Consider the following 10261-nt stretch of genomic DNA (forward strand, 5'->3'; position numbering starts at 1 on the left):
TCTTGATGCACTGACACCAGCCTCAGTCCACTCCTTATGAAGCTCCCCCAGATTTCTGAATCGCCCTTGCTTGACAATCCTCTCAAGGCTGCGGTCATCCCTGTCACTTTTGCACCTTTTCTGGCCACATTCTTCCCTTCTTCTTAACACTCTGTTAATATACTTTGATACTGCGCTCTGTGAGCATCCAGCTTCTTTTGCAATTGCCTTTTGAGACTTTTCCTCCTTATGGAGGGTGTCAGTGATGGTCGTCTGCACAACTGTCAAGTCAGCAGTCTTCCCCATGATTCTGAAACCTACTAAGCCAGACTGAGACAATTTCAAGGCTGAGGAAACCTTTGCAGGTGTTTTGCATTAATCAGCTGACTAGATTGGGACACAGGGAGCCTACAATGTTGAACTTTGTCATGATATTCAAATTTTGTGGAATACTGGATTTGGTTTTTTTTTGTCTTTAATCCATAATCATCAAAATTGAAACAAATAAAGGCTTGAAATATTTCACTTTGTGTGTAGTGAACTAATATAACATACAAGTTTCACTTTTTGAAACAAATTATTGAAATAAATGGACTTTCCCTCGATATTCTAATTTTTTGGCACATACCTGTAATGCCAAAAAGAAACTGCATCATAACCAAACGATCAGTTTAATGTTATTACTGTTGTAATTGCTAGTTAAACATTTATGGCTACACTTTATTGTAAAATACATATTTTCAAAAGCTTCAAATCAGGTTGCAACTTCACAGAAAAGAGGAAAAAGCTAACAAAAGAGGAAAAGATAAACATGCGTCTGTTTCAGCTGATGGTGATCATTGGTATCGCTCATGCTGTGGTGGTGTTTCGAGTGGTGATCGCCCCCTTCCTGTCTATGGTCAGCTGGGAGTTTATGAGAGAAAACGCCAGCACAGTGGCTATGATGCTGGGAGCTGTGCTGCACTATGTCACCATTCAGGTCATGACCCGGGTATGTTTTGTCAACTCATATCCTATCCTGTGAACACTGATACCAGACATCTTACCCCTTTTCCACAACCACACACAGGTTTGGTTCTGTACTGTTAGTCATTTAAGACATCACTCTCTTTACAACAGGAGCACTCATCCAGCTGCTTTGCTTGTTTTACTCACAGAGTGGAAACTTGTTAGTCTAGCTTGGTATCCCTAGCACCAACTCCCACTAGACTTTAGTTTTTAATTTGTTATTTCAACAGATTCTCAGTCTTCAGCAGCTCCTGCACAGTCAGTGTTGTGTTCATCCCACATTCTAGAAAGGAGTCAGTGTACCTAGTGTCAGCTATCTCTTTCTTCTGTGGGTCCAGAAGTGGCAATGGGAAATAACCTGACTGTAAAAGGTCACAACAGCAGGTTGTCCTATGACTTCAACATGAATTAGGTTAGGACTCATGACACAGTGATGTATAAATGGAGGAGACAGACCTGAGATTTGGCAGGTTGCAATGTGGATGTCAAAAAAAGAAAGCACCTTAAAAGCAGCTGTTATATGTGCCAGTCCTCTTACCTACTACTGATGTAATAAGTATAAAACCTTTCATCTCTTTGTGTATCTTTTCTTCATATCCATTTGCAGGTAAACAGCTGGGTTTCCCTCAAGCTGTGTGATATAGGTGAGAAGCAAGTTGAATGCTTTATTCCCTATGCTATACCATACTAGCAAGTATACAGTGCAATACAGAAACATAGAAATACACTGGAAATGCTGGTGGTTTTGCTATAAATCAAGACAGTAAAGTCTAATTAATACAGTTCTGACTTATGGATCTCTAGACCAAGTCAAATAAGACATTTGGTTAAATATCTCACCACTTACATTCATGTCATTTTTCTATGTGCTTTCTCTGTATGTCGGTGTGGGGTGTGTATTCAGAGAAGACAAACTCCCATGCTGCCAGAGAGAGGAGTTTCACAGTCAAGATGTTCACCTTCCAGTTCTTCACCCTCTTCTCCTCACTCTTTTATGTGGCCTTCTTCCTGGGCAGGTACTCTGTAACTGTCAGTCTGTGTTTTCTGACACCTTTTCTGGAAAGGTCACATTAACCCATGAACATTAATAAAAGACACTGATACTGTGTTAAAATTTTTACACTGTGATAAAGTCACATGTCGGGCTGACTGCTAAAAGTTGATGAGTCAAAAAGACCTCAAGTCAGTTCTTGTTTTGTCAGTTTTTATATTGGACTTCATCACAGAGATCTGACCAGGACAGACACTTTTATTTTCTCTGACTGTAGAAATGAATGTTTTCATATCACAGGAGGTGAACTAAGGCATTAAAACATTGGTCTGATAGGTAAAATGACTTGGTGGTGCAGTGGTTATCACCTTTGCCTCACAGCAAGAAACTTGCAGTTTGTGTGTATGTTCTCCCCGTGTCTTTGCGGGTTTTCTCTGGGTACTCTGACTTCCTCCTTGGCATGAAGGGGTGTACTTGGGCAATCCCCCAACATGATGGAGAGCTGCCAAAACAGCAGCGGTGCAAGAAGTACTCAGATGGTTTACTTAAGTAAAAGTAGCAATACCACAGTGTAAAAATACTCTGTTACAAGTAAAAGTCCTTTAAAATTCAAATTACAAAGTACAAACGTATTACCATCAAAACTGCTTAAAGTACTAAAAGTACTCATTCTGCGGCAAATAGCTAAACCAAAGACTAGAGATTCTGCCGGTGTTATGTCATAGTCCATTCTGTCTGTCACGTCATGTTCTGCTGTTGTTGCACTGTTTTCTGTGACCCCCTAAGATTCTCTTGCAACAGTGTAACAACAATTTCGCCTTCTGCAGAAAAGTCAGCCAATTATTCAGCTGATATTTTTGGAATGTTAAAGTAGGATGAATATTATTTCCAGTGTGTTGTTTTGCTCCTCCAGTGAACAGTTTGGGAAGATTCAGAAATGTTGGTTACACACTGAGGTTTTATGAGTATAGGCAAAGCCAGGGTGAAACGGTGATTGGCTGTACGCTAGGGTCATCGCAAAGCTCAACAAACTAAAAACTTTTGGTGCTCCACGCTGCACACTGTGAACGTGTGTGCACAACATGTGCAGTGCACCACATACGCAATGGCCACGCACGTGCAAAAGCCCCTTTTTATTTATTTTTTTTGTTGTTGTTGTTGTAATGGGAACTTGCCTTCAGAATATTTGAAAGTAATACAGTAAGTTTATAAATGACAAAATAATGTATGCTGAGGTCGCAGAAAGTTGTTGGACTTACCAAATGAGTCCAAAGTCCTGACAGGAAGATTATAATAATTTAATAGGTAGCTAGGATAGCTGCAGTTCAGTGAGCCTCACTCACCAATATCTTAATATTTTTCTTAAGTTTGTTCATAATTTGTTTTTAAAGAAGGTACAAATTAAAATGAAAATGGATGTTCTTTTCTTGCAGGATAAACGGCCATCCAGGAAACTATGTGCGTATATTTCGTTGGAGACTGGAGGAGGTGAGAATGAGGTTTAATCGGTGGTAAGTCATTCATTCAGGATAACTGCTCCATAGTACTACCCCTCAGATATGTTCGCTGTGTCTTGTAGTGCCATCCTAGTGGTTGTATGACAGACCTCTTCATCCAGATGGCTGTGATCATGCTGCTCAAACAGATTCTCAACAACATTGTTGAGTTCACTGTGCCGTGAGTGTGCCATTTTCATTTAACATCTTTGCAAGGCAGCAGCTGGTAATGCATTAGAGCCAGATAGCACCAGCTTGGAGCTCATCAGATCTATCTCAAAGTGTGAACATATCGGACTTTTCATTCATGGGTATTCCAGCTGGTTGAAGAACTGTCTGGGCAAACGCGCTGCAAGGAAGCTGGAGAGGAAGTGTAATCGCTGTTACAGGAAGTCCTGTCGTGATGAACAGGGACGTGTTGAACCATGTGACACCTGCAAACTTCAGGACTGGATGCGTAACTACCACCTGGTCAACACAGATGCTTTCAGCCTTTTCAACGAGTTCCTGGAGATGGGTAGGTCTGCACTCTCCCTCGGTATGTTTAGGTACACCAGTCAGCTACAACATTAAAACCACCTGCATAATATCAAGCAGGTCCCCCTGTTGCTGCTAAAACAGCTCTGACCTGTCAAGCATGGACTCCACAAGACCTCTGAAGGTGTCCTCTGGTACCTACTGTAACACCAAGACATTAGCAGGAGATCCCAGACTGACAGACAAATATGAATAGAGGCAATTCATTGTAGGCTTTAGTCTCAGTATGGGGATTGTTGACAATACTCTTAATATAGAACATGACAGACATTATCCTTTAAGTCCTGTAAGTTGCGAGGTGGGACTTCTGTGAATCGGACTTGTCTTTCCAGAACAGCACAGAGATGCTCAATGGGATTAAGATCCTAGGCAACACCTTGAACTTGTTGCTGTGCCATTCCTGAAGCATTTTTGTAGTGTGGCAGGGTGGGCTACTGTTAACTGCTGTGTATGCTTGTAATTTGAAGGATTTTACATACTGATGAGAAGCCTGTGAATTTCCCCCCCAGGGATCAGTGTAGTCTTAGGATTATATTGTTTTGTTTTATTTTTTATTGAGTGTATATCAAAATGAAAAATGTAAATAAGAAAAAAGTATGACCCAGTGAATAACAGGGAAATGCTTGGTCTGAAACAATGTTTAGGTAAGTGGTACATGTCAATGAAAGACAAGACCCAAGGTTTCCCAGCAGAACATTACTAAGACCTTCACACTGCCTCCACTGGCTTGCCTTTTTCCCATAGTGCATCCTCATGGCATCTCCTTCCCACACACACGTCTGGCCCTCCACCTGCTGTAAAAGAAAACATGATTCATCAGACTGGGCCACCTTCTTCCATTGCTCTGTGGTCCAGGTCTGATGCTCGCATGCCCACTGTAGGCGCTTTCACTTTCCATATGCTTACTCATTTTTCCTGCTTCCAACACATCAACTTCAAGTACTGACTGTTCAGTTGCTGCCAAATATATCCCACCGTTGGTCAGATGCCGTTGTAACCAGGTAATCTGTTATTCACTTCACCTGCTAGTGGTTTTAATGTTGTGGCTGATCAGTACAGCACAATGGTTCTCAAATGTTTTTCAGTAATGTACCACTTTAAATATTTTTTTGGTCACGTACCCTCTGACCAGTGCAAACAGCACTGTGCTCCACCATTAGTGTCAGATTTATTAAACAACCTTGTAACTGAAAACATTTCAATGCTACATTTCAAATGTAGCCAATAGTCATCATTAACCAGTAAGCCAATTTTTTGTCATGCAGTAACACTAAGAATAAAATATTAAATCTTTAGTGAAATTGTTTAACAGACAAAAGATTTCCATGTTACTGACTGAGGGTCTGTGCACTCTAGTGATCCAGTTCAGTTTCACCACCATATTTGTGGCAGCGTTCCCCCTCGCCCCTCTGATGGCTCTCATCAACAACATCTTTGAGATTCGCCTGGATGCTATAAAGATGGTCCACTTGGAACGGCGGCTGGTTCCCAGGAAGACCAACCACATTGGTGAGTTGTCAGCCAAAGCTTTCTACGTGGACTAATGATGTCACTGAATCATTTCAGTAATGCATGAGAACTTCAGCTGTCAAATGTCAGAGCCAAAAGTAAAAGGAAATCTCACAGAAGAATCAATCGGTGTATGATCACTGCACAGGAAACATTCAGCATGTCAGTCAGTGCTGCAGTGACCTATCAGGCAGTGTTTCACACATTCTGTGAATGTCTGTGCTCAACATTTAACTGGGTCCCTTTCAGTTCCACTGTGTTTTTGAGTTTGGAGATAATAAAGAGTGCTTGTTGCAGTTTGTCTGTAGTCAGCAGGACATCTCAAAAATCAAAAACTAAGTTACCAAGATGTTTGCTTTTTAGGTTTTATCAAGCCACCATGTGGCCATTATAAAGCACTGGTCTGGTGCAGAACTTCTGAACTGTGTTTGGACCAAATTCAATCCAATCTTGACCATGTTTGATGTATAACATGTTTGTATGACTGCCACTGGTTATGTTATGGTATGTTAATAGATGTTTTGACCAGAGGATGCTGTTACCATGAAGGTTTGACGTATGTCCAAAGTATATAGGCTCAGTTTGACTTACAGCTCCACCGGCCACCCCTGACTGTTAACTTGCCCTACTTCAGCTTCATGACTCATGGTTAGGACTTAGAGCAACTGAATGTTTATAACAGCTGCTCTCATCTTCGTCTAACACCACTGTCTTTTCTCTGCAGGTGTGTGGATTCAGGTGTTGGAGGTAATCGGTGTGTTGGCAGTGATCACTAACGGTCTGGTCATTGGAGTGACATCAGATTTTGTCCCACGCCTCGTCTATCGTTACCGTTTCGGCCCGTGCGTTAATGGAACCACTCGCACACAGTGAGTCATGTTCAAGCTTGTACAAACACCTGATAAGGCATCAGCAGTGTGGTTTCTGTGTCATGTCTCATCAATTGTGTTCTGTGCCATTGTTTCAGCTGCATGGAGGGCTACATTAATGACACTCTGTCCACGGCCTTTCTGAGTCACCAGCAAGTTAAAGGTGACTTTTCTCCTGATCAGATGGACACAGGTTATGGCTTCAATGTCACATCGTGCAGGTGAGATGACTTCTCCTGCCTGGTTCAAGCATATAACGTAGTCATTCACAGATTTCATAAACAGGACACAATGTCTGGTATGTGCAGCTACAGAGACTACAGGAACAGTGAAGACCACAGTCTGACTTCTCAGTTCTGGTTGGTCCTAGCTGTGCGCTTTGCCTTCGTAATCCTGTTTGAGGTTTGTATTACAGATATCAGGTGAGGCATTGTTGTTCATTTGGATTGATGAAGCCAGTTAAGTAGTTCGCTTGTGTGTGTCTCTGCAGCATGTTGTGGTGGTGTGTAAGTTTATAGCAGCCTGGTTCATCCCTGACAATCCCATTAACGTGAAGAATGATCGCCTGCAAGACAAACTGAACCAGCTGAAGTCAGAGCTCCAGTAAGTCAGCAGTACTGTACCTCAGGACCAAGGTCTTATCACAGAAGATACAACTAGAACTTAGAAAACAAACCATCATGGTGTGAGACCACGATCAGAACAGAAGTAGCAGTAACCAGCAGCTTACAGTGCACAGGCACACAAGATGTAGTAGGGGTTCAACATAGCCTGTACTGTATTATGAACATAGCCTGTACTGTATTATGGATCAGTAAAATTTGAATGACATTCAGTTTGAGATTTTCACAACAACATCACACCCTCACAGTGACTCTGCACTCTTCTTATTCTGTTTGTTCTTCTTTCAGAGAAAAGAAAGGCAACAGATCAACAGATGTTTGATTTCTCACAGCTGACCTCACATCTGCTCCCTCCCTGACTGTGAAACAGATGGATTTGTATTTTTATAATATTTCCTGTTGAATCAAGAGGCTGGTCTGCAACTCCATTGTAATGCTGTGTAAAGGTTTCTGCATCATGGAATTATTGGACTTTTTATTTCCTCCTGTATTGTATATAACACACCAGCTGGCAGCCATGCAATGGTTTTGTATTAAAATCTAAGAAAAAATTTTGTCATTTAATGTTAATAGGTTAACTAAGTTATGTAGTTAAAGGAGCAGTTCGACAGTTTCCTGACCAGACTTGGAGGAGAATAGCTTTACTGAACATTTTCCAGTATCTCTAAAAGTGCTTATTGTATGTGTTCAATAAGACAAATGGTATGCCCAGCACTTGTGGTCTGAAGCACGCAATGTACACAGTGGTATTGTAGGTAGTGGTCAGGTCAGAATAACAGTTCACCTAACCCCCCGTCTCAATGAACACTGACATCGCATCATTCAGTAGCTCAGTGTATCCCATAATTCACCACAGTTTGCTAGGCCACATCTGTCTGGCTGTTAGTGGCAAGGAATCTCTGAGCTGGTTTTACTGACTGTAATCATCTGGTATAAAGACGTTTAAGGGTAACACTTTACAATAAGGGAACATTAATTAACAATACATAATGTAGTAATAAGCATTAAGGATCTCTGAGCTTTAATACATTGTGTAAATACCGTAATAAACCATTTGATACTTAACTTTTGTCAGCTTTCTTCACTGGCAAGATTGAAATATTACTGCATAAATCTTGACTCTAAAATCACTCAGCCTAAATGTTCTGGCTCATAGTCTGGATTCACCACAGTGTAATATATGGAACGCTGTTTGTTTTTTTACTACCAGCTGCCTGTTTCCATAGCACAATGAAAGAGGACTGTATTTGAAACTTCTGTTTCTTGAGCCAAATATCTGGCTGTACTTTAAACTCAGACTTAAAATATTGAAAAGTGCAGTGAGGTGGGCACACAGGGAGTGATACCTCTGGCAAATCATTAAGTCCACTTGATTCTCCAAAGATCAGTCATCTGTATTATTATCCTAGCAGCAGGCCTTCTTTCTGTTGTGTCTGCCCACCTTATGATGATAACAGGCACAGTCTGATTTCTCACTTCAGTGGGTCCCACCTGCAACACTCATATGGTGTGTGTATGTGTTTGTGTCTATACACTATAAGAAATGAGCAGTATCTTTTAAGTGTCTCAAGTAGAGAAGAAAAGATAAACAGGAAATAGTGATAATAAATGAAGGCAACAAAGCATATTTGTCTTTAATTCATGTCTGTATCCTCAGAACAACTTGTGTTGGAGAAAACTGTATGGATTATTGTGGGTGATCTGGGTGTGTATCTGGCACCTTCTCCCACAGTAGTGGCACTTGGGCATCATAGATGGAGTTGAAGGTCTCCTCCAAGTTGGGTGACATCACCACTAAACCTTTGATCCCTCTCTCCAGCTCCACTAGAGATGAACTAACACACAAACATACACAGATACAGCAACAATTTAGTCATGCTTACCCCTTTTATTGCAGGTGTTTAATAGTCACTTTCTAGTCTGACCGACCTATTAGAATAGCGCACACTGCAGTGCATGCATTTCATGAACCAACACAGTGCTATTAAGCTACTGAGTTGTGGATGCCAAAACACTTGTATAAAGTTAAGTTTTCTTGACAGTTTGTTATGGTGCTGCCTGTTGCTGATTTGATGTCGGTGCGGCACGTTTCCTTTAGATTTCTGCATTGCAATCAGTTACACTTTTGTGACTGGTTTAATCATCCCTGTCTGACCACCCCATTAGTACAAGACACAGCATTGGTAAATCATCTTGAAACTGTTTGACCAAACCTCATGAATTATTCAACCTAATTATTTGTAAATTGACACACAAAATTAATTTTATTTGAAAAACAGGTAAATGTCTTCCCAAGCCAATACAGAACACCGAATGGTATTTGTGCACCTTTATAGTGTTATATACAGTAAATACTGCACCTGCATGATCCAAATCACCCTAAAACTGACTTTCATTTGTTTACTTGTCATTTAATGTTTCCATTATCACTATTTAAAATGCTACACAGCCTTGCCAGTGCAGGATTAAACATTGTAAAACCCCTGTGTAATTGCTAAATATTTATTAATGATAAATTGCCAGTCATGTTTTAATTAACATTTTTTCCACTCAGGGAACAATGCGGTTTTCGTCCTGGCTGCGGAACACTGGACCAGCTCTATACCCTCTTCAGGGTGGCGGAGGGTTCATGGGAGTTTGCCCAACCAGTCCACATGTGTTTCGTGGATCTGGAGAAGGCATTCAACCGTGTCCCTCGCACGCCCTGTGGGGGGTGCTCCGGGAGTACGGGGTCCGGGGCCCTTTGCTAAGGCCCATCCGGTCCCTGTATGACCGGAGCAGGAGCTTGGTTCACATTGCAGACAGTAAGTTAGACTTGTTTCCAGTGCATGTTGGACTCCGGCAGGGCTGCCCTTTCTCACCGGTTCTGTTCATTTTTTTTATGGACAGAATTTCTAGGTGGAGCCACGGGCCGGAGGGAGTCCAGGTTGGGGACCACAGGATCTCGTCTCTGCTTTTTGCAGATGACGTTGTCCTGTTGGCCCCATCAAACCAGGACCTCCAGCATGCACTGGGGCGGTTTGCAGCCGAGTGTGAAGCAGCTGGGATGAGAATCAGCACCTCCAAATCCGAGGCCATGGTTCTCAGTCGGAAAAGGGTGGCTTGTTCCCTTCAGGTCGGTGGAGAGTTCCTGCCTCAAGTGGAGGAGTTCAAGTATCTTGGGGTCTTGTTCACGAGTGAGCGAAGGATGGAACGGGAGATTGACAGGCGGATCGGTGCAGCTTCTGCAGCAATGCGGTCGATGTACCG

General features: G+C 41.9%; 1 protein-coding gene across 1 annotated transcript in view; it reads left to right on the forward strand.

Moving 5' to 3' along the window:
• The window catches only part of ano9b (anoctamin 9b), a 21880-nt gene extending 13808 nt beyond the window's left edge, over nt 1-8072 (forward strand). The window contains exons 13-24 of the mRNA XM_020585794.1: nt 806-970; nt 1595-1631; nt 1892-2003; nt 3412-3466; nt 3558-3655; nt 3795-3991; nt 5368-5520; nt 6245-6389; nt 6488-6610; nt 6698-6791; nt 6880-6992; nt 7301-8072. Coding sequence (XP_020441450.1) covers nt 806-970; nt 1595-1631; nt 1892-2003; nt 3412-3466; nt 3558-3655; nt 3795-3991; nt 5368-5520; nt 6245-6389; nt 6488-6610; nt 6698-6791; nt 6880-6992; nt 7301-7334 — 1326 coding nt within the window. The 3' untranslated portion in view covers nt 7335-8072. The remainder of the gene's footprint in view (nt 1-805; nt 971-1594; nt 1632-1891; nt 2004-3411; nt 3467-3557; nt 3656-3794; nt 3992-5367; nt 5521-6244; nt 6390-6487; nt 6611-6697; nt 6792-6879; nt 6993-7300) is intronic.
• Nucleotides 8073-10261: the final 2189 nt, after the last annotated feature.

Source organism: Monopterus albus, unplaced genomic scaffold, assembly GCF_001952655.1.
Source record: "Monopterus albus unplaced genomic scaffold, M_albus_1.0 scaffold377.1, whole genome shotgun sequence".
Taxonomy (NCBI): Eukaryota; Metazoa; Chordata; class Actinopteri; order Synbranchiformes; family Synbranchidae; genus Monopterus; species Monopterus albus.